The sequence below is a fragment of the Apus apus genome, chromosome 16, assembly GCF_020740795.1.
Source record: "Apus apus isolate bApuApu2 chromosome 16, bApuApu2.pri.cur, whole genome shotgun sequence".
In the NCBI taxonomy this organism is placed as follows: domain Eukaryota; kingdom Metazoa; phylum Chordata; class Aves; order Apodiformes; family Apodidae; genus Apus; species Apus apus.
Genome location: NC_067297.1, coordinates 214,624 through 240,419, shown reverse-complemented (window position 1 = coordinate 240,419; position 25,796 = coordinate 214,624). Strand labels below are relative to the sequence as shown.

Here is a 25,796-nt window from a genome sequence, read left to right as displayed (position 1 = left end):
CTCCTCATAGCTGGATTTGGGAGGGAGCACTTCATGCTCCTCACTTTGACCCCCATGCTTGCAGAGCTCGCTGGTACTCCATGGAGATGGCTGGCATCGTCTGCTTCACAGGAGCAAGTATTATCACCCAGGCCAGGGAGCTGATTGAGCAGATCGGGTGAGTATGCTGAGCTGGGGAAAAAGGTCTGTTCACATCTGGGACAGATGCAGGAGAACATGAAGCACAGCAGTTAGTATTGAAGGGTCAGATTTTGGACCTGGGGTTATTTTGAGGGGTTGCTTTGCAGAAGGGATGCCACAGGTTGCTTCTGCCTTTCTGGGGGACACAGAGCTGATCCTCACCTACCATCCACTCTACTCCTGACAGTGACCTTCCTTCCCTAGGAGACCGCTGGAACTGGATACTGATGGGATTTGGTGTGTCCTTCCCAACAGCTTCCCAGAGAACTTTGTCATCACATCAACCAATGCCAAGAAGCCAAAAGTGACAATCTCCTACCCAGGTGCCATGCTGAACATCCTGGTGAAGGTGAGGCTTGCACCCATCCAGGCCAGCTCTGCAGACTGGGAAAAAGGAGGTTGAGGACTGCGAAGGGAAGAGGAGGGCCTCTCACCCATCTCTGCTCCCTGTGTTGAGGACATGGGGGCTAATAGCTCTGCTTGGTGCATGACTGCTTTGTGCCCCAAGGGCATCTGGGTGGAAGGCACCACTGCAGCAGAGAGGGAGGTGGGCAAGGGGCTGGTGGGGGTGTGCCTGCTCACTTGGGCACTCTCGGAGTCCAGACTAGAGCAAGGGCCAAGCCCATCCTCCGCTTGCTCCAGCTTCTGTAAGACAAAAGAACACAATTTTAGGGTCTAAAGCATATTTCTTCTCAACTGGCAGGACAGGTGTTTTGATTTTTGAGCCCTAAATCCTGTGGTAGCTTTCAGAGGGTTGTTCAAGGATGCCTCTGGGCATGGTGTGCCTGAGGGGCACCTCCTGGTGTAACCAGGCTGGTGTGTGAAGCTGTTCTCCTGGGGCTGTGCCTGTAGGAAGGTTTCACAAATGATCAGTACCAGGAGCTGCAGGACCCAGCCTCTCTCACCTATGTCACACGCTCAGAGAACAGCATCTTTTTTGAAGTGGATGGACCATACCTGGCCATGATCCTCCCAGCTTCCAAGGAGGAGGGCAAGAAGCTGAAGAAAAGGTGAGGTTTCAAGGTTTGAAATATTATCACTTCCCCAGGTAAGAGGCTGAGGGTCTCTTTCACTTCATGGATGTGGGGCATCTTGATCCTTGTCCCGGGAGCTGGCAGCATGCTCGATTTGTTAGCTTGAAATGGCAAGTGCCTAACACCAGGTCATAGTCATAGAATGGTTTGGGCTGCAAAGGACCTTGAAGACCATCCAGTACCGATCCCCTTGGATGGCAGGGACACCTCCCACTAGACAAGGTTGCTCCAAGCCCCATTCAGCCTGGCCTTGAACACTTGCAGGGATGGGGCTCCACAGCTTCCCTGGGCAACCTGTTCTAGTGTCTCATCACCCTCACACTAAAGACTTTCCTCCTGATGTCTAACCTAAATCTCCCCTCTTCCAGTTTTGATCCATTACCCCTTGTCCTCTCACTACATGCCCTTGTAAAAAAAAGTCCCTCCTCAGCTTTCTTGTAGGCCCCCTTCAGATACTGGAAGGCCACTATGAGATCCCCCCTGGAGCCTTCTCCAGGCTGAACAACTCCAAATCCCTCAGCCTGTCCTCACAGGAGAGGTGCTGCAGCCCTTGAATCATCTTCATGGCTCTCCTCTGGACTTACTCTGCGAGCTCCATGTCCTTCCTGTTTTGAGGACCTTAGAGTTGGACTGAGTCCTGCAGGGAGGTCTCACAAGAGCAGAGCAGAGGGGGAGAATCACCTCCCTTGACCTGCTGGCCACACTTCTTTTGATGCAGCCCAGGACATGGTTACCTTTCTGGGGTGCACGTGGATGCAGCTGGCTCATGTTGAGCTTCTCATCCACTATCATCCCCTAGTCCTTCTCTTCTGGGCTGTGTTTGATCCATTCTCCACCCAGCCTGTATTTTTGCCTGGGATTGCCCCAACCCAGGTGCAGAACCTTGCACTTGGCCTTGTTGAACTTCATACAGTTTGCACAAGCCCACCTCTAAAGACTGTCAGGGTCCCTCTGGATGGCATCCCTCCCCTCCAGCATGTCGACCTCACCACACAGTCTGCTGTCACCAGTAAAATTGCTGTGGGTGCATCAATCCCACTGTCCACGTCTCTGACAAAGATTTTAAATCGCACTGGTCCAAATACTGACCCTTGGGGAGCACAACTCATCACAGGTCTCCATCTGGACATCAAGGCATGGATCACCACTCTTTTGAGTGTGATGATCCAGCCAGTCCCTTACCCAACAAGTGGTCCATCCATTGAATCTGTACTCTTCCAGTTTTGATACCAGGATGTTTTTTGGGACAGCGTCAAAAGCTTTGCACAGGTGCAGGTAGATGATGTCAGTTGCTCTTCCTTTGTCCACAGATGTCATGACCCAATTGTAAAAGGCACCAAATTAGGCAGGATTTGCCCCTGGGGAAGCCCTGTTGGCTGTCACCAGTCACCCCTTTGTTTTCCACATGCCCTAGCAGAGCCTTCAGGAGGATCTGCTCCATGATCTTGCTGGGCACAGAGGTGAGGCTGATTGGTCTGTAGTTCCCTGGGTCTTCCTTTGTTCCCTTTTTGGAAATGGGAGTTGTTTCCCCTTTTCCAGTCAGTGGGAATTTCTCCAGACGGCCAAGTATTTTCAAATATGAAGGACAGAGGCTTTGCATCTTCATCAGCCAGTTCCTTCAGGAACCGAGGATGAATCCTGTCAGGTCCCGTGGACTTGTGCACCTTCAGGTCCTTCAGATGGTCATAAACCTGCTCTTCTCTTACAGTGGGGAGATCTTCCTTTTCCAGTCCCTGACTTTGCCTTCTCTAACTTGGACGGTGTGACTAGAGCCTTTGCTGATGAAGACTGAGGCAAAGGAGTCATTGAGCACCTCAGCCTTCTCTATATCCTGCATGGACAGGTCTCCAGTTTCCTTCTGAAGTGGGCCTCATCTTCTTATTGCTGACATACCTGTAGAAACTTTCCTTGTTGTCCTTAACATCCCTGGCCAGATCCGATTCTGTCTAATGATTTGGCCTTCCTTATCCGATCCCTTGCTTCTCTGACCACTTGTCTGTACTCCCCCCAGGACACCTGGCTCTGCTTCCACTCTCTGTAAGCCTTGTTTTTACATTTAACTGTGTCCAGGAGCTCCTTGGTCATCCATTCAGGCCTCCTGGCTCTCCTGCCTGCCTTCCTCTTCACTGGGACATATTGTTCCTGGGCATGGAGGAGATCCTTGAATGTGGAGCAGCTTTTCTGGACTCCCCTTTCCTCCAGGGCTTTGTCCCAGTATCCTACCAAGCAGACCTTTGAAGAGACCAACTGCTGTCTTGAAATCAAGAGCAGCAACCTTGCTTGTCTCCTTCCTCACTGCCCTAAGGATCCTGAATTCAATCATGTCGTGGTCACTACAGCCCAGTCTCCCATTAAGTCTTACATCATCAACCAGCCCATCTCTGTTGGTGAGGACGAGGTCCAGCATAGCACCTTTTCTTGTTGGTTCCTCTACCATTTGGAGGAGGAACTTGTCATCAATGCACTGCAGGAGCTTCCTGGATTGCTGGTGCGTTGCTGTGTTGTCCCTCCAGCAGATATTGGAGTGGTTGAAGTCCCCCATGAGGACCAGGCCCTGTGAACGTGAAGCTGCTCCTATCTGCCTGTAGAAGCCTCATTCACTCAGTCTTGGTCAGGTGGCCCGTAGCAGACCCTCAGTATGGTGTCACCTGCCCCTTTTTTCCCTTTAACCCTGATCCATAAGGTCATGTTTGACTTCTCCTCCACCCCCAGGTGGACCTCCACAGACTCCAGCTGGTCATTGATGTAGAGGTGACACCCCCTCCTCTTATGCCCTGCCTGTCCTTCCTAAAGAGCTACCCAACCATCCCCACACTCCAGTGGTAGGAGTCATCCCACCATGTCTCAGTGATGCTAATAACATCACAGCCCTGCAGGCTGCACACATCTGCCGTTCCTCTTGTTTATTCCCCATGTTCCATGCACTCGCATAGAGGCATTTCAGATGGGCCTCCTTGGAAGCAGTTGTGCTGGCAGGGATCACATTTTGCAGGTCAGATGCTTTCCTGTTGGCCTGAGATCCTCCTGCAGGCCCAGGGTGTCTGTTACTGGCTCTGTCTTCAATGTGGTGCGTGTGGGATGTGTTGAGGGTCCCCTCCTCCAGCATTGTGAGTTTAAAACCCTCCTAACTAAATTGGACAGCCAAAGACTCTCTCTAAGACTCTGGCCAAAGATGCTCTCCATTTTCTCAGACAAGTGAACCCCATCAGCCCACAAGATACCAGGTTTCTCAAAGTGAGTCCTGTGGTCTAGGTAATTGAAGCCCTGACTGTGGCACCACTCCTTTAACCAATTGTTGACTTTTCCAATTCAGTCAACACTTTCCAGCCCTCTCCCTTTGACCAGAAGGATGGATGAGAACACTGCCTGTGCTCCTGAGCCCTTCACTGCCACTCCCAGTGCTCTATAGCCTTTCCTGATAGTCTTCAGGTTACTCCTGTCTTCATCATTGGTGCCCACATGAAACAACAGGAGTTGACAGTAGTCAGTGGGCTGTACCAGTTTGTGATCTTTTTGTTATGTCCTTCATTCAAGCCCCCAGTAAGCTGCAGAGCTCTATTGAGTGGGACTGGTCTGCAAGTGTTCTCTCAGTACCCCTGAGAAGGGAGTCTCCCACAACTATTACTTGTTGCTGCTTCTTATGAGCACTCATTACATGATGCTCTGAGCAAGATGCCTTAGTTGGTTCTGGCAGCTTATCTTGCATGGGTTGTTCTTCCCCTTCAATCTGCAGGTGCATCTTAGGTTTTGAGGGAAGTCTCTTCTTCCTTTGGCTTTTTGACTTATCAGTATTCCATTCTTCTGTCTCTTTTTCCGCTTTATTCACTCACTTCCTTTCCATGTTTGTTAATGGGGGAGGTTTTTGTCTCTGTGGCTTTAGGCTGTGTATCTGGAGCCAGTTCTCTCCTTTTCTGCCTCCCTAATATTCCTCAGCCTTCTCACCATCTCGTGCAGTTCAGCCACCTGCTGCAGAAGGTCCTCCACCTGTGTACACCTTTGCATGCAGAATTACCCCCAGCCTTTGCCCTGTGGTAGAGGACTGTGTGCTTCCTACAGCCTGTGTAGTTACCTCCTTCTTCGCTGTCTCTGGGTGGAGGCATCTGTCATCACCAGGGTGGATGGTGCAGACCCCCCAGCCATAGGTGCAGCTTTGGCTCTGTGCTGAGGGCCCACCATGTTGTCCTCTGTTTGTTAGGACATGCACCCCTTACCCCTGCAGATGCACTTGGAGCTCTCCCTTGGGAGGGGAGCGCTCTCCCTCCCTCATGAGCTGCCGCTCCTGCCCCGTTTGCCCGCTTGGGTTACCCTGCTTCCCAGGGGTGCTCGTTCCAGGCGGGGTGGTGGCCATTGCTCCAGCAGTGCCCAGGTCTGGTCAGCGTCTCAAGAGAGCTGCCAGCTCCTCCTCTGTGACTCCTTTCCCTTCATGTTTCCCTGCCAGAGGGAGGGTCTGATTTGGAGCAGCTCCACTCAGTGACTCGACTGATCCAGTCTAGTTTGTGTAATCTCACTAGTTCCTGCCTTCTCACCTCTCAGGAGTTCACAGACCTGCTGTAATGCTGCCCTTAAATGTTTTCCCTTCCTTCTCCATCTAGAAGAAGGTCATGCCATTACTGAATAGTTAAACTTCACTGACCTGTCTGCAAGCCAGAGCAGTAGCAACCATCAACTAGAGTGTTGCCCACAGACCTGGGTCTGGCTCCAAGGAATGCTGTCAGCGCCCTCCAGCACCCACTGTCCTCACAGCTGTGTGCTCTTTCGTGCTTAATTGGATGAGCTCCAGCATCCACCATCTCCTGTCAGGGTCTTTCTGCAGACAGTGAGTCTGCACAGGAATCGAAGTGATGCCAAGCACTGAGCAGGCTCTGCTCCTACTACTCTTATGTAAGGGCTTCTTGGTTTCTTGTCATGTGGAGATGTTAGCAAGTGCATTTATTTCCTGGTCACTCTCCAACTGAAACAGCCTGGAGGTGCCTGGCAGGCACCATCATCAATGGAAGAAGAGAAGGCTGTGCCCACCGGAACTAGTCAGGTGGGAGAAGGGCAGTGCAAGTTGTACAGGTTGGATTGTGCCCTCTCTCCTCTTGGCTGGTGTTCCCATAAGGCTTTTCTTGAGACATACAAATCATTGGCAGGGCTGTGAAATACAAAAGAATGCAAGAGAAAAGGTGAGAGAGAGAAGTGTTCCTATAGTCATGTCATGGCTACACCCAGTTTCCTCTGAACCCCTTTCCCAGCCTCTGGGCTGACAAAGTTTCCTTCTTCTCACCAAACCTTTTCCTAATATCTTCTTCCTTTTCCCCACCTGGGCACTTGCCTCCCACCCTTCAGTCAGGTGCAATAAAGACCCAATCAGTGAGGATGAGCCAGGGCACGAGCTGATATGCCTTTGCAGACCAAGCGGAAATGGTTTGCAGACCAGTTGTAGATGTTCTAAGATCATCCTCGTGCTGAGCACCATGGCTTTGCTGAACGCGCCATGTGGTGGCATGGTGCAGGGAGGATGGGACACCAGCGGGATCCTGGAGGACATGTCCCTTGGCACAGGCCAGGCTTTGCCCACAATGTCTCCTAGGTATGCAGTGTTCAACGAAGATGGGTCCCTGGCTGAGCTGAAGGGATTTGAGGTGAAGCGCCGGGGAGAGCTGCAGCTAGTGAAGATCTTCCAGTCCTCTGTATTTGAAGCCTTTCTGAAAGGCAGCACCCTGGAGGAGGTCTATGCTTCTGTGGCCAAGGTGGCTGATTACTGGCTGGATGTGCTCTACAGCAAGGTAAGCACAGCTGAGATGTGTCTTGTGCTCCCAAGGTGGAGCTGGAGCAGTATCACCTCTTGGTGGAGCACTGGTGAGGGTGGACTTTACTTGCACACAGTAGGTGGTCTGGTGATGGTCACTTCCACCTTATTTCTGTTGCTTGGGTTCTCTAGGGCTGCTCTTCAGTGTCTTTCAGTGCAAAAGCTCTTCATTTGTCTGTAACTATGGGTAAGTCCAGTGCAGAGCCACAGAGATGATGGAGTAGAGCACCTCCCTTACAAAGACAAGCTGAGGGAGCTGGGTCTCTTTAGCTTGGAGGAGACTGAGGGGTGAGCTCATCAACGTTTATAAATACATAAAGGGCGAGTGTCAGGAGGACAGAGTCAGGTTCTTCTCAGTGATAGGACAAGGGACAGTGGGTGCAAATTGGAACATAGGAGGTTCCACATAAACATGAGGAAAAACTTCTTTACTGTGAGGGTGACAGACCACTGGGACAGGCTGCCCAGAGAGGTGGAGTCTCCTTCTCTGGAGACATTCAAAACCCGCCTGGACGCATTCCTGTGTGATGTACTCCAGGTGACCCTGCTCTGGCAGGGGGGTTGGACTGGATGATCTTTTGAGGTCCCTTCCAATCCCTAAGATTCTGTGATTCTGTGAGTGGTGTCCTTCTCCGGCCATCTCCTTCACGGAGCTGCTCTAGTGCCCTCATCCCCAAGGATGCTGGTGAAGAGCATTTGCTGAGGCAGAGAGCGACAGAGCCACTTGTTTGCGGAGTGTTTGATGGGGAGCACAGGGACACCAGTCACAGTGACGGGGACATGGAGAAATGCAAGAAACTGGGGGGTTAGAAGAACCAAGAGCCTGGCTGAGTCCTTCTGTTGTGCAACAACCTTGTACAACAAGGTCTTGGAAGTAGCCCAGCTACTGGGTGTGCACAGCACAGAGCCCTGCAGCCCCAGCCCAGCCATGGCATGAGCTGACATGAGCTGCAAACCCACCCTCTCCTTTTCAGTGGGTCACATTGGCAGCTGCAACAGGGAGCAGTGCCCAGGAGCCCCACATAGAGCCACACCAACTCGCTTTAGGTGCTTCCTGGACCTCATAGCAGCAAGGTTTGATCATGAGATGTTTGCTAGCTTTGGGATTTTCCCCCTCCCTCTCAGGCTGACAACATGCCAGATTCGGAGCTGTTTGAGCTGATTGCAGAGAACCGGTCCATGTCACGCAAGTTGGAGGACTATGGGGAGCAGAAGTCCACCTCCATCAGCACTGCTAAGCGCCTGGCAGAGTTCCTGGGGGACCAGATGGTGAAGGATGCAGGGCTGAGCTGCCGGTTCATAATTTCCAAGAAACCTGAAGGGTCTCCTGTCACTGAGAGGTAGCCCCATCTTGAGGGACCAGGGCTTTTGACAGTGTGGGGGCAACCAACAGGAGACAGGGTGGCAGGAGCTGCTGTGGTGTGCCAGGTGGTCCTCTGGCTGCTGGTCTAGACTGTGGGTGAGATGAGCAGTGGGTGATGCCGTGCAGCTGCTGTGCAGCAGCCTTACAGAGGTGGGGGTAGAAGCCTGGATGGTCTCTACAGGCTGGAAGAGGGGATCGTGTTGCTGCCAGACCTTGCTCGAGGTGGGTAGTAAGGGCTTCCTTGCCTTCCCCAGGGCCATCCCCCTCGCCATCTTCCAAGCCGAGCCCAGCGTGCGCAAACACTACCTCCGAAAATGGCTGAAGAGCCCCTCACTGCAGGATTTCAACATCCGTGCGGTGCGTGGGTCATCCCTGCCCTGGGACCAGGGCTCGTGTCTTCAGACTTCTGCTGGCAAAGCAGAATGCTGGGGGGCAGGGGTCCTGGAGATACATATTCTTGGTCCTGTGTCTGGTGGCCTTCTACTCAGCTTTCTTCACTACTCGCCACTCTGCCCTCTGCACAGATCCTGGACTGGGACTACTACATCGAGAGACTGGGCAGCACCATCCAGAAGATCATCACCATTCCTGCAGCCCTGCAGCAGGTACAGGGTGGTGGAGAGCAGGAGGAGGGTTTTGGTCAGGGGACTTGATGTGATTTGAAGATGTTCTCCAGGTAAAGAACCCAGTGCCACGGGTCCGGCACCCAGACTGGCTCCACAAGAAACTCCTGGAGAAGAATGATGTGTACAAACAGAAGAAAATCAATGAGCTCTTCACCTCAGAAGGCAAGAGACAGGTAAAGAGGGTGAGGGAGAAAGGTTCTGGCTGTGCCAGTGGGGCTTTTCTGCAACCCATGTCCTCCTGCTGTCCTTGCGCTCCCTCAGGTCCTCACCAGCCAGCCCCCAGAAGGAATGTCGAGCTCACAGATTGGTGACATAGAGGACTTGGGAGCTGCCAAAACCCTTCAGCCACTGGTTCCCATCACGAAGAAGCGGAAACGAGTCCCTGCGTCAGAGGAAAGCCAACAGATGTCCCAGTACCTGGAGCTATCCCAGTCCTGGCGAGAGATCCTGGGTCCACCTCCACCCCTGGGCACCACCAAGGTAGGTGAAGCAGAGTGGGCAGGAGTGGGCTCATCCATTCAAGCAGCTTATGAGCTGCCAGGAGCAAGCTGTGGGTCTCCTGAAGCCCTCTGCATACCTGCAGTTCAGGGCTGGCTACATGGAGAAACAGAACCAGGAGATGGAGACACAACCCCTGATGGAGAAAAGGGGAGGGGGTGGCTTCACAGCTGGGGCAGGGGCATGGTGTGGGGCTGGGGGGTTGGGAGCTTTGATACCTGTGCTGGTTCCTGGCCCAGCTCAGGCAAGCAGTCACCCCATGCAGGAGGAGCAGCTGGTCTGGCTGCGCTACCACCAGAAGAAGTGGGAGCTGCAGGCTCGACAGCGGCGGGAGCGGCAGAAGAGGCGGCGTCTGGAGGACGGTGAGGTGGGAGCAGGTGGAGGAGTGGTCCGTGACACCCTCTCCAAAGGGCTGAGCAGCTACCTGCGCAGGACCGCCCGCAGCATCCTGGACCTGCCCTGGCAGATCGTGCAGGTACCAGGGAGGGGACATGCCACCATGGGCAGCCTGGGGCTGAAGCCTCAAGTTGACACTGCCTGTGCTCCAGTGGTTAAAGTTCAGGGACTGCTGACGCCTGCATGGCACTCTGGCCACCTTGGGGGAGACCATGTTCGTATGGAAACAGGAGCCCACGTGATGGTGGTGAATCTGGGATGTGTATGTAGATCTGCCAGTGGGGCAGCTCCAGCTCGGCTCCTGGGCAGCACCGTGTGGTAGTCACAGCACCACAAAAGCCCCAGCTGAGGTTGGAGGCAACTCCAGGATCCATGGGATCCCACCTGCTGCTCAAGCAGGGCCACCTACAGCCAGCTTCCCAGGACAGTGTCCAATGGCTTTTGAGTATCTCCAAGGTGGGAGAGTCCACATCTTTTCTAGACAACCTGTATCAGGGCTTGGTCACTCTCACAGCATTTCCTGACATGCCAAGAGAACCTTCTGTATTCCAGTTTGTGTCCATGATCTCTAGTAATGCCACTGGGCAGCACTGGGAAGAGCCAGGCTTCATCCTTTTCCGTTCAGATCTTTTATACACCCATGACATCTTCCTGAGCAGGCACTGCTGGAGGCTGGACAGTCCCAGCTCTCCCAGCCTTTCCTTGTGTGAAAAATACTTCAGTTCGTTCTTCATCCTTGTAGGGTGTATGTCCATGTGTCCTGTACTGGGGAATCCAGCACAGGGCACAGAGTGCCTGTGATGGACACAGGATTCCAGTGATTCCTGGAAGCAGCCAAAGTAGAAATGCTGAGGTGTGCTGGTGCCATCCAGGTGTTTTCACAAATCCCCATCAGGCATAGCCATCTGATCCCAGCCCTTGTTCACCACCTCATCTTCCAGAAGGGCCTTCAGGGCTCCAGGCATCTTGAGATGGGACAGCTGGTCCAGGCCCTCAGAGTGACTTGGCTGACATCAAAGGTACACTTGCATTGGTTGGCCAGCCTTAGCCAGAGAGTTTTCTCCATGGTGCCCTGGGAGAGTAGCAGCACACAGGGACTCCAGCCATGACTCTAAGCCCCCTACTCCCTTTGTGGCCACCAACTAGCCATATAGATAAAACAGGAGAAATAGCCTCAAGTTGCCCAGGAGAGGTTTAGATATTAGGATTTTTTTTCATGGAAAGGGTTGTCAGGCCCAGGGATAAGAGGAGTGGTGGAGTCACCATCCATGGAGAGATTGAAAAGCTGTGTAGATGTGATTCTGAGGGCCTTGGTTTAGTGGTGGCCTTGGCAGTGCTGGGTTAACACCTGGACTCGATGATCTGAAAGGTCTTTTCCAACCAACATGATTGTATGGTTCGAGCTCCACAGCTCTGACGTAAGCACTGACAACGTGATGGATCTCCCTGCTCCTCTAACTTTGTGTCCTGTGTCCTGCAGATCGCCGAGACCAGCCAGCCTGGGCAGTTCAGGCTGTGGGCGCTGATCGGGAGCGATCTGCACGGCATCAGGCTGAACATCCCCCGCGTCTTCTACGTCAACCAGCGTGTCCCAAAGCCAGAGGAGGGAACAGCCTACAGGAGGGTGAGGACCTGCCCCTTCTGGAAGGGAAAGCAGCTGCTTGCATTGAGATGGGGTCTTGAGAAGAGAAGACTGATGGGGGACCTTATTAATGTCTACAAATATCTGAAGGGTGGATGTCAAGGATGAGCCAGTCTCTGTTCAATGGTGCCTTGTGATAGAACGAGAGGAAATGCCACCAAGTGACAACACATGAAGTTCCACTTCAACATGAGGAGAAACTTCTTGATTGTGAGGGTGGGAGAACCCTGGGACAGGCTGTCCAGAGAGGTGAAGTCTCCTTCTCTGTATACTTTCAAGACCTGTCTGGACACTTTACTGTGTGACCTGCCCTGGGTGTTCCTGCTGCAGCAGGGGGGCTGGACTTGATGATCTTCACAGGTCCCTTCCAACCCCTACGATTGTATGATTCTATGAGGTGTTTCACCTCCACAACAAGTATCTGCCTTGTGGAGCATAACTGTTCCACTCCATGAAGTCCCTCTGCTAAGCCCAGTCTTGCTCAGAAAGCAGGTTCTCTGTTGTGGGAATTTGTAACATGCATGGGCACAAGACAGGGATTTCCTTAGGAGAGAGTAGGCCCAGAAGTGCCCCAGCTCCTGGCAGCAGAGCCACGTGGTGTGACGTGCCCTGCTGAGCAGGTTCCTTGCCTCGGCAGGTGAACAGGATCCTACCCCGCTCAAACGTAGTGTACAACCTGTATGAATATTCTGTCCCTGAAGACATGTACCAAGAGCACATCAATGAGATCAATGCAGACCTCTCCGCCCCGGACATCGAGGGGGTGTATGAGACGCAGGTAACTCCTCTGAGTGTCTGTTTCTAAGGCTTGTTGAGTGGTGGCTCATTAGTTCAAGTGAAAGTGGCACAGGAGGAACCTGGCACTTCGAACTTCAGCAGCTTGGTGAGACACCAAAACCCAAGGACCCTGCACAGCAGCTACTGGGGAATAGACCCGTGTTTGAATGGTCAGAGGTACTGAGCATCGGCAGATGGTCTGAGGCATGTCAGGGAAAGGGGGATCAGTATATTTAGAGTTAGGAAACTTTGGGGAAAGAAGACATTGAAGCAGAAAGGGTGATATTCCTCTAAATCAAACCAGTCAGCTGGTGTTAGAACCAGGAAAGAGGCAGGATAGTTGAGAGTAAAAATGGGGGAAAACCCATGAGTGCACCCTCAGTAAGTCTGAGAGGACACAAAGTTGAGTGGGAGTGCTGATCTGCTCGAGGGCAGGGAGGCTCTGCAGAGGGACCTGGACAGGCTGGATCGATGGGCTGAGGTCAATTGTATGAGTTTCAATAAGGCCAAATGTTGGGTCCTGCCCTTTGGCCACAACAACCCCTGGCAGCTCTACAGGCTTGGGGAGGAGTGGCTGGAGAGCTGCCCAGCAGAGGGACCTGGGGCTGCTGGTTGACACCTGTTTGAACATGAGCCAACAGTGTGGCCAGGCGGCCAAGAAGGCCAACACCATCCTGGCCTGCACCAGGAATAGTGTGACCAGCAGGACCAGAGAGGTGATTGTGCCCTTCTGCTCGGCCTTGGTGAGGCTGCACCTCGAGCACTGGGTGCAGGTTTGGGCACCAAAGGATAAGAAAGGACATGGAGGTGCTGGAGAGGGTGCAGAGAAGGGCATTGAGGCTGATGAGGGGTCTGGAGAACAGGTCTGATGAGGAGAGGCTGAGGGAGCTGGGGCTGTTGAGCCTGGAGAAGAGGAGGCTGAGGGGAGACCTCATTGCCTTCTACAGCTTCCTGAGAGGAGGTTGTGGTGAGGTGGGTGTTGGGCTCTTCTCCCTAGTGACCAGTGATAGGACAAGAGAAATGGGGTCAAGTTGCACTAGGGGAGGTCCAGATTGGGTATTAGGAAAACCTTCTTCACAGAAAGAGTGGTGAGGCCTTGGAACAGGCTGCTCAGGGAGGTGGTAGAGGCACCATCCTTGGAGATGTTCAGAAAACAGGTAGACGTGGTGCTTCAGCAGATGGTTCAGTGGTCATGGGGGTGTAGGGCTGATGGTTGGACTTGATGATCTTGGTCTTTTCCAACTTTGATGATTCTGTGGTTCTGTGGGGGAAAAACCCAACGTGCGTGGAGTGGTATGTAAGTCTGGTTGGCCTGTCCTCTGAAGTGAGGTTATCAAAGCTTGAAGAAGAAGAATAGGATATAGCTTTAAAGTTCAGGAAGAGCAAGAACAACCTAAACCAAGGTCAGTACAAAACAATCAACCCAAAATTAAATTAACCAGCACTATTAATGCTGAAAGCCTGAAAATTAAGGTGGGAAGCTGGGATGCCCGCTTCTAATGAGGCCACTGGTTCGACCAGCAGCTCAAAACCTGGTGGCAGGAGTTTAATCAAGAAGACACTGTAGTGTCAGGACCTGACTTATACAGAAGGCAGAGTTGGTTGTACCATTATAAAAGTTGAGCTGTATGTTAAAGCATAAAGGCAAGTGAGTTTGCTACTAAAAAGGCAACATAGAATTACCGTGCATCAGATGTCTTCGCTTGAGTAGGACTAGCTTATTGTGAGTGGTGCCATTAGCTAAAAAATGTCTCATGGAATGCAAGAGGCTGCAGGGCCAAAAAGAGTATCAGAAACTTTGGAGACTTCAGCTACCCAAGTTACTGGTGTAGCCTGGAAAATGTAATGAAAGAAACCATGTTAATCACCTTAAACTTCTGCTTTTAGAAAATGTGAATAAAGGTCCCACAAGGCAAGACACACACAGCTCTTAGTTTCATAAGCATCACCCAACATTTATTTCAGATGACTGCTAAAGTGACTAGTGTGTACACAAATTCATCATATCTGCAGGAGATCCTCTGCTGGCAGGTCTGGGTCCTCTTCACTACCAAAGTGTTTAATGAGTGGGTAAAATCGAGAGGCAGCTAGCTGAGAGGGAATTAAAATTAGCAACTGAAGGAAAGCAAGAGGCATGGAGATGTTTTAAAGTTATAAAAGGAAATGAGGAAAGCAAGGGGTGGCAGCATCTCTCATGCAAGGGAATGCTAAGGGAGCTAGGACTGCTCAGCCTGGAGGAGGAATGGGAGGAGGAAAGGAGAGGAGCCCAGGAATAAAACAGGAGGCAGCAGGCATAGAGTGAAACAGATAATTCTGGGTAAACATCAGAAAAAACTTTTCCTGCAAGGGAGACCAGAAACCAACCATGTCCTGGGCTGCATCACCAGGTCAAAAGAAGAGATTATTTTCCTCTGCTCTGGTGAGCCCCCAGTGCAGTGCTGGGTGCAGTTCTGAGGTCCCCAACACAAGAAGGACACAGAGCTGTTGGAGCGAGTCCAGAGGAGACCATAAGGATGCTCTCTGAAGGCTGGAGCAGCTCTGCAATTGAGACAGGCTGAGAGAGTTAGGGTTGTTCAGCCCAGAGAAGAGAAGGCTCCAGGGAAACCTTAGAGCACCTTCCAGTACCTGAAGCGGCTCCAGGAAAGCTGGGGAGGGACTTTAGACAAGGGTGTCAAGTGATAAGACAAGAGGGGATGGTTTCAAGGTGGAAGAGGGGAAATTGAGGTGAGATGCTAGGAGGAAATTCTTTGCTGTGAGGGTGGTGAGACACTGGAACAGGTTTCCCAGAGAAGCTATGGCTGCTCCATCCCTGGAAGTGTTGAAGGGCAGGTTGAATGGGGCTTGGTGCAACCTGGGCTGGTGGGAGGTGCCCCTGCCCATGGCAGGGGGGTTGGACTGGGTGATCTTTAAGATCCTTTCCAACCCAAACCAGTCGAATTCTGTGGTGATCAAGTGGGTTACCCACATGTTTGTGCAGTTTGGCCTTGGAAATACAAAGAGCCCAGCTAGACTCAGTCCTAGGCAAGGAAAGATCTGTCTTGATCTTTAAAATTCTGCAGAGCAATTCCGAGCACTTGTCTCCAAAAAAATGTAGCAGGACTAACACAGGAGAAGGAGTAAGGGGATTCAAGAGAGGGAACAGCTTCCTTGCAGGGGTAGGACTTGGGGACATGGGAATGCTTGGGCATGCTAAAGAGATCAGAAAATGGAATTTACATGGGGTCTGTAAAATCAAAACTGGCTTGAGGGAAGAGGGATTAGGCAAGGATTGTTTATTGCCTCACACTGTTTAGGGACTAGGTCCTGCAGCATTCAGGAGATGTCTTCTGCAGCAGTGGAGTTTACAGCTGTAGGGTTAATGAAACAGGGTGGATGATGATCAGATGGTTCAGATGAAGCCTTTGTCTCAAGGGACTGCCAAACCACAAGGTGCAGAGCTGTAAAATGGCCCATTCTGCTCCACACATCTTCCAAAGTAACCACTACTGCCCTGGTGGCATCTGGGGCTAGACAAGAACACATGTGAGTTAAGAATTAAGATACTTGCTCTGTATCTCCAGCACTGGCAAAGGTGATAATACCAAACTGATGCCAGAGGCGTTTTAGGAATGTGCTGCCTGTGGATTGTAAGCTGGGTTGTTCTGGGTGTAGAACCCCTGAAAGGAGCTTGGCAGCAGAATGTTGTTCCACCATGTCTCTGCCTGTCACTGCAGGTGCCACTCCTCCTCCGTGCCCTGATCCACCTGGGCTGTGTGTGCATGGTTAGCAGGCAGCTGGTCAGGCATCTGGCAGGGCGAGAGGCTGACGCCTTTGACATCGAGCACCTGGAGATGCGCTCACTGGCCCAGTTCACTTACCTGGAGCCAGGTGAGGCCCCCTGGGAGAGGGGTTGGGGGGGCACCTGGGGCTGGGCACCCATGGTCCCACTGATGCTCTCTGATGTGTCCCTAGGAAGCATTCGCCACATCTACCTCTACCACAGTTCCCAGGGCAGCAGGGCGCTCCTGGGCCTCTTCATTCCCTCCCAGTGCAAAGCTGCTGTCTTTGTGCTGGACAAGGTGAGGTGGGACTTGGGAGGGTGGAGGGATTGGGGGTGCTGGGGGATGAAAAGTTGAGCACAAGCTGGCATCGTGTGCTCACAGCCCAGAGGCCAACCAGCTCCAGGGTTGCATCACCAGCAGTGTGACCAGCAGGTCCCTCTCTACTCCACCCTGGTGATCCCCCCCTGCAGTGTTGGATCCAGTTCTGGGATCCCCAACACAAGAAGGACACAGCTATTGGAAGTCCAGAGGAGCGCCATGAAGATGATCTGAGGGCTGGAGTCACTCTGCTCTGGAGACAGGCTGAGACGTTTTGGATTCTTCAGCCTGGAGAAGAGAAGGCTCCAGGGAGACCTTATAGCAACCTTTCAGTCCTTAAAGGGCCTATAAGAAGGTTGGGGAGGGGCTCACTAGCAGGGCCTGTAGTAATGGAACAAGGGGTGATGGAGTTGAACTGGAAGAGAGAAGATTGAAACTAGATACAAGAAATAAATTTATTACAATGGGAGGGATGAGAGAGTGGCACAGGTTGCCCAGAGAGGTGGTAGATGCCCCATCCCTGGAAACACTTCTGAGGTGAGGCTCAATGGGGCCTTGAGCAACCTGATGTAGTTGAAGCTGTCCCTGCTCCTGCAGGAGGGTTGGACTAGATGGCCTTTAAATGTCCCTTCCACCCTGAAACATTCTGTGTTTCTGTGATGGGGTCCTGCAGCGGGAGGTTTCTCCGTGCATCCCTGCTGCATTTTGTCAGGTCTCAGTAGAAGGCACCTCATGATGCGTGGAAGGAAGAACACCCCAAGTCTGCTCAGCCCAGGGTCCCTCTCAGCTGCTCCAACTGAGTGTCCCTTGGGTGCAGGTCCGCAGCAACCAGATGCCAAATCTCACCACCCTCTTCTCAGTGGAGCGTCAGGCACTGCTGGGAAAGGTGGGCAAGGAGCTGCTGCCCCCAGACAAGCAAACCTTCGAAGTGCGCGCTGAGACCGACCCCAAAGCCGTCTACAGGGCTGTCCAGCGGCTGCTGCTGGGCTACAAGGTGAGGTGCAGTTGCCAGGAAGGTCCCTGCAGGACCTTGTCATGCAGGCACAAGGGAAGGGGAGGATGCTGTGGAAGGCACTGGGCGTGACACCACTTCCTACAGTGCCTGCATGTAGCTGCTGGCCTGAAGGTCAAGGGTAGAAGTGGGTGCTGCTCAAGGGCTTTGTCTTGCTTGGGGTGGCTTGCCTAAGGCACTGCCAGCAGAGAGGCCACCCCAGCATCTGCCCCATCCCTGTGCTTAGCTGGAGAGCTGGTTGCATGGAGGTGGGTGCTTCTGAAGTGCTGGGGTGTGGTGTCCCTGCCATGGAAACCTGCTGGGGTGTGGTGTCCCCCACATGGAGACCTGCTGCAGGGACAGGGCATCTGGCACTGCTGGTTTCCCACTGAGCAGAGGTGCTGGCTGGAGAGGTGCACCAGGATGTGTCCTTCCCGCAGGATGAGCGCCGGGGCCCCACGCTGATTGCTGTGCAGTCTAACTGGGACTTGAAACGCCTGTCAAGCGGGATCCCCATCATCGAGGAGTTCCCCTTGGTTCCCATCCGGCTGGTAGATGACATCAGCTACTCGGTCCTGGACTGGCAGCGCCATGCTGCCCGCCGCATGATCCGCCACTACCTCAACCTGGACACCTGCCTCTCCCAAGCATTCGAGATGAGCAGGTGCCTGGGGTAGCTGCTTGTCCCTGGGGCTGCTGTGCCCTTGATGGGACCACGGGAGGCTGCCTCTTCCCTCGAGGGAGCAGGCCAAGGTCCCTGTCTTCTCTGTAGCTGCTGTCACCCTGATGACCGTTTGCCTCTCTATGCCCCAGGTATTACCATGTCCCCATTGGCAACCTCCCTGATGACATCTCCACCTTCGGCTCTGACCTGTTCTTCTCACGCCACCTCCGTCGTCACAACCACCTGCTGTGGCTCTCGCCCACAGCCCGCCCAGACCTGGGGGGTAAGGAGGCCGATGACAATCGCCTGGTCATGGAGTTGGATGAGAGAGCCTCTGTGGAGATAAACAACCCTGGCTGCTACTCCACCGGTGAGGAGGGAGTAGGGTGGTAGCACTGAGGAGGGGCAGAGCTGGATCCTGCTCTGTAAAGCTTGTGGAAGTATGGATGTGGTCTCCAAATAGTCTCTGTGATGACTGTTCACCAGCAGCTTTGGCATTTCAGCAGCTATCTGGGCAAGGTGTGTGCAAGGGGCATGTCCTGGGGCAGAGAGGTCTTGCCTGCAATGTCTGCAGGCATCCAAATGCAGATTCTTTCCCAACTCATGGCCACCAGCAGCAAAACTCAAGATGACCTGCAGTGTGTCGGCCCAAGGACAGACTAGCTCAGCTGGTCATTCCTGGTGACCCTTGGACAGGCTTTTCTCAGGCAGAAGCAGTTTGAGTCAGTTCTTCTGAGCTCCTCTGCTCCAGGTTCCAGAAAAAAATTGTTGTCACCAGAGGGTTAGTTTGTCCAAGTCTTCTTGGAAGACAAGTGCCAGTCACGATAGTCATGCTTGTGAAAGCATTTCCCCAGTCAGATCACCCCTATAACTGAAGAAGTATTTCTGGCAGAGAGGCAGGGAGGGTGCCCCTGTTGGTTCCTTGCCCTGCCTGCCTGCTGAGAGGTTGTCTTTGCTGTTAGTGTGTCTGGAGCTGGACATCCAGAGCCTGGCTGTAAACACGGTCTTACAATCCCACCACATCAATGACATGGAAGGAGGCTCCAGCACGTGCATCAGCTTTGATGTGATTCAGCAAGCATCCTTAGAAGACATGGTGACAGGGAACCAGGCTGCCAACATCCCGGCCAGCTATGATGAAACTGCCCTCTGCTCCAACACTTTCAGGTATGGCTCTAGGACCCAGCAGGAGGTGGAGTATCTGGTCTCCACCCAGGTCCTGGAGGGGACCTGCTGCTCATTCCCTCCTGGCTTTAGCCTTGCTCAGACTTGTGCCAGCAATGGGGCTTGTGGGGTGCTCTAAACAGGAATTCAGGTCTCGAGGGCAGGGTGAGCATCTTCCCCAACAGCCTTTTGAAAGTCCTAGTCTCAGAACTGCCTGGTGACTCAGTGAGCAGATGCATGGGGATGCTTGTGAAAACTTTGCCCTTTCCTGTTTCTCCTTTCTTTGTGCTCTACCAGGCTAGAGAGGCACATATTTACCCTGTGGCTCATGTGTCAAGGGTTCACACATCTGCTCTGGCGGAGTTCCTGCTCTCAGTCCTCCAGCATATCTGAAAATGTGTCCCTGTCTGCAAGGGGGAGGGGGTCACTCGAGGCTGGTGAGGTGATGCTGGTCTCTGTTCCCTGTCAGGATCCTGAAGAGCATGGTGGTGAGCTGGGTGAAGGAGATCACACAGTATCAGAACATTTACGCCGACAACCAGGTCATTCACTTTTACCGCTGGCTCCGTTCTCCTTCCTCGCTTCTCTATGACCCAGCGCTGCACCGCACACTCCACAACATGATGAAGAAGCTTTTCCTGCAGTGAGTGATACCTGGAGCATGTCAGGCTGGTGACAGGGAGGGGACAGGCATGGTGGTAGTGCCTAAGATGCTGTTGGCACCAACAGTCACTCCTCTCTGCCATAGCCTCCAGAGAGGTGGGCAGAAGGGTGGACCTCCTGTACATGGCTGTTCCATGGCTGACATGTTTGACATCTGCTCCTTGGGCTCCACCTTCCTGCTCGCTGACTCCTGCTCCTGTGTCTGCAGGTTGGTGGCTGAGTTCAAGCGTCTGGGCTCCTCGGTGGTTTACGCAAACTTCAACCGCATCATTCTGTGCACCAAGAAGCGGCGCATCGAGGATGCCATCAGCTACATGGAGTACATCATCAACAGGTGGGGATGCACTCGCCCAGCTGGGCCTGGAGCCAAGGCTTCTGGCTGATGGAGCTGAGCATGCCTTGGGGCCAGGAAGGACAAGGCTGGTTTTATGCCTTTTGAGGGCCTCAACACTGAAGTTCATTACAATTTTTTTGGCAAAGCTACTGAAGAGACAAGGCTGCCCAGTTCTCTTGTTGTCATGCCTAGGGTAGGGATCAGTCCCTTAGCTGTCCTCTCTATGTATTACTCCCAGAATACTCATGGGATTCAATTCAGAAGAGATGTTCAGGAAAACCCAAGGTGTCCAGCACCTCATCCCATCGCTGGCTTTCAGCATCCCAGCCATGGTACAGACACCTTCACACAAGCACAGGGAGCCAAGACTCAGAATAGAGAACCATAGAAAAGTTTGGGTTGGAAGAGACTTAGAAGATCATATAGTTCCAACCCCCTCTGCCATAAGCAGGGAACCCTATCACTAGACCAGGTTGCGCAAAACCCCATCCAACCTGGCCTTGAAGACCTCCAGGAACGGGGCATCCACAACCTCCTTGGGCAACCTGTTACAGTCTTTCTTCCTAATGTCTAACCTAAATCTCTCCTCTTTCAGTTTAAAATCATTACCCCTTGTCCTCTCACTACAAGTCCTTGTAAAAAGCCCCTTCCCAGCTTTCCTGTAGCCCCTTCAGATACTGGAAGACCACTGTAAGGTCTCCTTGGAGCCTTTAATCCAGGCTGAACAGTGCCAGCTCACTCAGCCTGTCTTAATAGGAGAGCTGCTCCAGCCCTCTGATCATCTTTGTGACTTACTCTGGATTTGCTCCAAGAGCTCTATGTCTCTCCTGTGCTGAGGGCTCCAGGTGTGGCCTCACCAGAGCAGAGAGGCAGGATCTTCTGCCTCGATCTGCTGGCCACACTTCTTTTGATGCAGCCCAGGACACAGTTGCCTTTCTGGGTTGCAAGTACATGTTGCTGACTCATGTTGAGCTTTTCATTGACCAACACCCCCAGGTCCTTCTCCTTGAGGCTGTTCTCAATCCATTCTCTGGCCAACCTGTATTTGTGCCTGGGATTGCCCCAACCCAGGTGCAGGACCTTGCACTTGGCCTTATTGAACTTCATGAGGTTGGCATGGGCCCACCTCTCAAGCCTGTCAAGGTCCTTTTGCATGACATCCCTTCCCTCTAGGGTGTCAACCACACCACACAGCTTTATGTCATCAGCAAACTTGCTGAGGGTGCATTCAATCCCACTGTCCATGTTGCTGACAAAGTTGTTAGACAGCACTGGTCCCAGTACCAACCCCTGAGGAACGCCACTCATCACTGGTGTCCATCTGGACGTTGAGCCGTTGACCACTACTCTCCAAGTGCAGCCATTCAGCCAATTTCTTATTCACCAAGTGGTCCATCTATCAAATCTATATCCTTCCAGTTTTGATACCAGGATGTCATGTGGGACAGTGTCGAACACTGCACAGGTCCAGGTAGATGACATCAGTTTCCTCTTCCCTTGTCTACCAACACTGTGATCCCATCATAAAAGGCCACCAAATTTGTCAGGCAGGATTTGCCCTTGGGGAAGCCATGTTAGTTGCCACCAACGACCTCCATGTTTTCTATATGCCTTAGCAGAGCCTTCAGGAGGTTCTGCTCCATGATCTTGCTGGGCACAGAGGTGACACTGACTGGCCTGTAGTTCCCTGGTCTTCCGTATTTCCCTTTTTGAAAATGGGGGTGATGTTTCCCCTTTTCCAGTGAGTGGGAACTTCACCAGACTGCCATGACTTTCCAAATATGATGGAAAGTTGCTTTGCAACTTCATCTGCCAGCTCCCTTAATACCCACAGATGGATCTTGTCAGGTCCCAAGGATGTGCACTTTCAGGTTCTTTAGATGGTCTTGAACCTGCTCTTCTACAGTAGGCAGATCTTCCTTTTCCCAGTCTCCGCCTCTGCCTTCTGTGACCTGGACAGTGTGACCAGAGCTCCTACCGGTGAAGACTGAGGCAAAAAAGTCTTCCAGTACCTCAGCCTTCTCCATGTCCTGCATGACGAGGTTTCCTGTTTCCTTCTGCAGAGGGCCCATGTTTTCCCTGTTCTGCCTCTCATCACTGATGTACCTGTAGAAGCCCTTTTTATTACCCTTGATGTCCCTGGCCAGGATTAACTCTATCTGGGCTTCAGCTTTCCTAACCTTATCCCTGGCTTCTCAGACAACTTCTCTGTATTTCTCCCAGCCTGCCTGTCCTTGCTTCCATCCTCTCAAGACTTTCTTTTTTCATCTAAGAGTGTCCAGGAGCTCTTTGTTCATCCATGCAGGTCTTGTGGCATTCTTGCCTGCCTTCCTCTTGGAATGCATTCATTGCTCCTGGGCTTGGAGGAGTTAATCTTTGACTATTGACCAGCTTTCTTGGGCTCCTCTCCTGTCCAGGATTTTATGCCATGAGATTGTACCAAGCAGATCTCTGAAGAGGTTGAATCTGCTCTCTTGAATTCCAGGGTAATGAGCTTGCTGCGGACCCTCTGTTGCCCTGTGGCTCCTGAATTCCATCATTTCATGGTCACTGCAGTCAAGGCTGCCCTTAAGCTTCACATCCACCAGACCATCCTTGTTGGTGAGGACAAGGTCCAGCATAGCACCTTTTCTTGTTGGTTCTGCTACCATTTGGGGGAGGAAGTTGTCATCAATGCATTCCAGGAACTTCCTGGATTGCTGGTGCCTTGCTGTGTTTGTTGCCTCTCCAGCAGATGTCAGGGTTGTTGAAATCCTCCATGAGGCCTCAAAGTGGTGGCAGTGGGGTGGATTGAGGATCCCCTCGCCCATGACTCCTTGGGCATAGCTCCCCTGGGGTCCCTGCCAGTGGCTGATGGGAGAGAAGAACCCCCTTTTTCCTTCCCAGCACTGCCTCCTCCCTGAAGTCTCCCCCAGAGAAGGCTCTGAACTAGGGATTATGCCCATGGTGTGGGTGACTGCATTCTGTTTCCTCCAGCATCCATTCCAAGGAGATCTTCCACTCTCTGACCATCTCCTTCTCCCGCTGCTGGGAGTTCCTGCTCTGGATGGATCCAGCAAATTATGGAGGTATCAAGGGAAAAGTGAATTCTCACATCCATTACGGGGAGGTAAGAGGTGGGAAGAGCTTAGTGCCCTGGGAGCTGGGGATGGGGCTGGGCATGAGGAACTGCTGCAATACCCCTGGCTTCTCCAGCAGGACACCAGCAAGAGGCAGATGTTGGAGGAGGAGGCCAGCGAGGATGAGGAGGAGGAGGAAGCAGCTGTAGGGGAAGAAGAGGAGGAGGAAGGGGAGCCAAATGTGGAGGAGATGCTGGAGAACAGCTGGAACATTGTGCAGTTCCTACCCCAGGCTGCCTCCTGCCAGAGCTACTTCCTGATGATCGTGTCAGGTGAGCTGTCCCAGGAGGGGATAAGATGGCTTGTACCTCCCCAGTACCAGGGAGAGCCCACAGTGTGGCAGCTGCTGGTGCTGACTGGAGCTGGGGTCTTGCCCGTGTCTTCTCAGCCTACATTGTGGCCGTGTACCACAGCATGAAGGAGGAGCTGCGGCGCAACGCTCCTGGGAGCACCCCTGTCAAGAGGAGGAGCACCAGCCAGGTGTTCCAGGAGGCCCTGGGGGAGATGGGGGCCATGCCTGGTGAGTGCTGAGCCACAGGGCAGCCCCGCTGTAGGCAGAGAGCCACCCACCTTGCTGTCCCTGTATCCCACCATTACACCTTAAGTGTGCTTTGCTCCATTTCTCTAGGCATGATCACCTTCTCACAGGATTATGTGGCCAATGAGCTCACCCAGAGCTTCTTCACCATCACACAGAAGATCCAGAAGAAGATGGCTGGTTCTCGTAATGCCACTGAGCCTTCAGACATGTTTCCAGTGCTGCCTGGTTCCCACTTGCCACTCAACAACCCAGCTCTGGAGTTCATAAAAAGTGTTTGCAAGGTCAGCAGGGTGGGCCAGGCCACTTTTCTGAAGGTGTGTGGTTAAGGCTCCAATGGCTCATGTTTGCAGCACCGTTTCTCCAGGACTGATCTACAAACACTTTGTCTTGCCATACATCCATATGAGGTCACAAGGATATTGGCTGTTGTGGTGAACACACTCCTTTTCTCTGCTGGTAGGCTCACCTGGCTCTTATTCTTGTAGGTCCTCTCCCTGGACACCAACATAACCAACCAAGTAAACAAACTGCGCCGGGACCTGCTGCGCCTCATTGAGGTGGGCGAGTTCTCGGAAGAAGCCCAGTTTCGGGACCCTTGCCGCTCCTACGTGCTCCCTGAAGTCATCTGCAGGAACTGCAACTTCTGCAGGGACCTGGACCTGTGCAAAGACCCTGCCCTCTCCCAGGTGCAGCTGCTTTCCTGGGGACACCAGAGACCCCAGCATGACAATGCTGGAAGCCAGTCAGTCACATTTCCCCATCTTCTCTCTCAACCCTTTTCCTTTGCAGCTCTGCTGCTGGTGACCAACCTCACCTAAAGGCCATTTTCTGTTCAGCTCCTTTTCTAGCAGCTTGTGACAGGTCTGAGCATACCTTGGCCTTGGCTTGATGCTCTGTACTCTCCAGAAACCAGTTTCACCATCCCAGTGCTTGGGCCTCGTAGTGCTCACCTCCCTCCTCTTTGCCCTTAGGATGGGTCAGTGCTACCCAGCTGGATCTGCTCCAACTGCCAGGCACAGTACGACTCTGATGCCATTGAAGCAGCACTGGTGGAAGCCCTGCAGAAGAAGCTGATGGCCTTCATGCTGCAGGACCTGGTGAGTGCAGGGCTGCCCAGCTCTGCCTGTCCTGGGCCAGACACATTCACTCTGCCTCTGGCAGTGGGACTTGGCCTTGTCTCCCAGCCTACATCAACCACCTTGTCCTCCAGGAGTGCCAGAAGTGTCATGGTGTGAAGGAGACGCACATGCCTGTGTACTGCAGCTGTGCTGGAGACTTTGCCCTCACCATCTCCTCCCAGGTAGGCCTGCACCCTCCTGCCCAGCCCCATGCCGGCAGCTCCTAGAGGAAAGACAAGGAGCCCTGCGCTGCTGTGCTTCTCTTCTCTGCTTGTGCCCTGGGACCTGCTGTGCTGCCCCCCCAGCCCTGCCCAGCTACACCGGGGTCTTGGGCAGCCTCCTTCCCTCCCTGTCCCCTTCTCCCTAGACCTTCATGGAGCACATCAGGGTCTTCCAGAACATCGCCCGACACTATGGCATGGCCTACCTACTGGAAACCACCGAGTGGCTGCTGCACACCAACCCCCTGCTCCACCACTGAGGCGGGGGGCTCCTCCTTCTGCCTGCACCTGTCACTGGGGGCACGGGGGCCCTGCTCTCATGTCCACAGGAGGGTGATCATGGACCCTGTTGGCTCTGAGAAGCTGCACACCCCTCCTGCAGTGAGGGAGGGAGAGAGGGCAGGACCTGGGCTGGGGCCAGGGCTGTCCTGCTCCGGCTGCCTGGCCTAGTGGGCTGGAGGCAGGAGGCGCTGGAGCTGACCCCCACAGGTCAGTGCTGACCCCCACAGGTCAGTGCTGACCCCCACAGGTCAGTGCTGACCCCCAGCTGTGCTTTTAAAGTTGAGTTGCTTAAGTAAATGGATTTTAGAAGGCA

The 25,796-nt window shown here is 53.1% G+C and overlaps 1 protein-coding gene across 1 annotated transcript in view; it reads left to right on the top strand.

The window, feature by feature from the left end:
- POLE (DNA polymerase epsilon, catalytic subunit) overlaps positions 1 to 25,796 on the top strand; it is a 39,369-nt gene extending 13,573 nt beyond the window's left edge. Inside the window, exons 21-48 of the mRNA XM_051634268.1 lie at positions 65 to 157; positions 385 to 529; positions 1,033 to 1,190; positions 6,787 to 6,982; positions 8,131 to 8,345; positions 8,623 to 8,725; positions 8,893 to 8,973; positions 9,045 to 9,167; positions 9,256 to 9,474; positions 9,758 to 9,967; positions 11,369 to 11,512; positions 12,168 to 12,308; positions 16,021 to 16,174; positions 16,259 to 16,365; positions 17,204 to 17,380; positions 17,818 to 18,041; positions 18,191 to 18,411; positions 19,004 to 19,208; positions 19,675 to 19,848; positions 20,077 to 20,202; positions 23,179 to 23,311; positions 23,401 to 23,593; positions 23,710 to 23,841; positions 23,950 to 24,143; positions 24,348 to 24,548; positions 24,834 to 24,959; positions 25,073 to 25,162; positions 25,348 to 25,796. Coding sequence (XP_051490228.1) covers positions 65 to 157; positions 385 to 529; positions 1,033 to 1,190; positions 6,787 to 6,982; positions 8,131 to 8,345; positions 8,623 to 8,725; positions 8,893 to 8,973; positions 9,045 to 9,167; positions 9,256 to 9,474; positions 9,758 to 9,967; positions 11,369 to 11,512; positions 12,168 to 12,308; positions 16,021 to 16,174; positions 16,259 to 16,365; positions 17,204 to 17,380; positions 17,818 to 18,041; positions 18,191 to 18,411; positions 19,004 to 19,208; positions 19,675 to 19,848; positions 20,077 to 20,202; positions 23,179 to 23,311; positions 23,401 to 23,593; positions 23,710 to 23,841; positions 23,950 to 24,143; positions 24,348 to 24,548; positions 24,834 to 24,959; positions 25,073 to 25,162; positions 25,348 to 25,461 — 4,399 coding nt within the window. The 3' untranslated portion in view covers positions 25,462 to 25,796. The remainder of the gene's footprint in view (positions 1 to 64; positions 158 to 384; positions 530 to 1,032; positions 1,191 to 6,786; positions 6,983 to 8,130; positions 8,346 to 8,622; positions 8,726 to 8,892; positions 8,974 to 9,044; positions 9,168 to 9,255; positions 9,475 to 9,757; positions 9,968 to 11,368; positions 11,513 to 12,167; positions 12,309 to 16,020; positions 16,175 to 16,258; positions 16,366 to 17,203; positions 17,381 to 17,817; positions 18,042 to 18,190; positions 18,412 to 19,003; positions 19,209 to 19,674; positions 19,849 to 20,076; positions 20,203 to 23,178; positions 23,312 to 23,400; positions 23,594 to 23,709; positions 23,842 to 23,949; positions 24,144 to 24,347; positions 24,549 to 24,833; positions 24,960 to 25,072; positions 25,163 to 25,347) is intronic.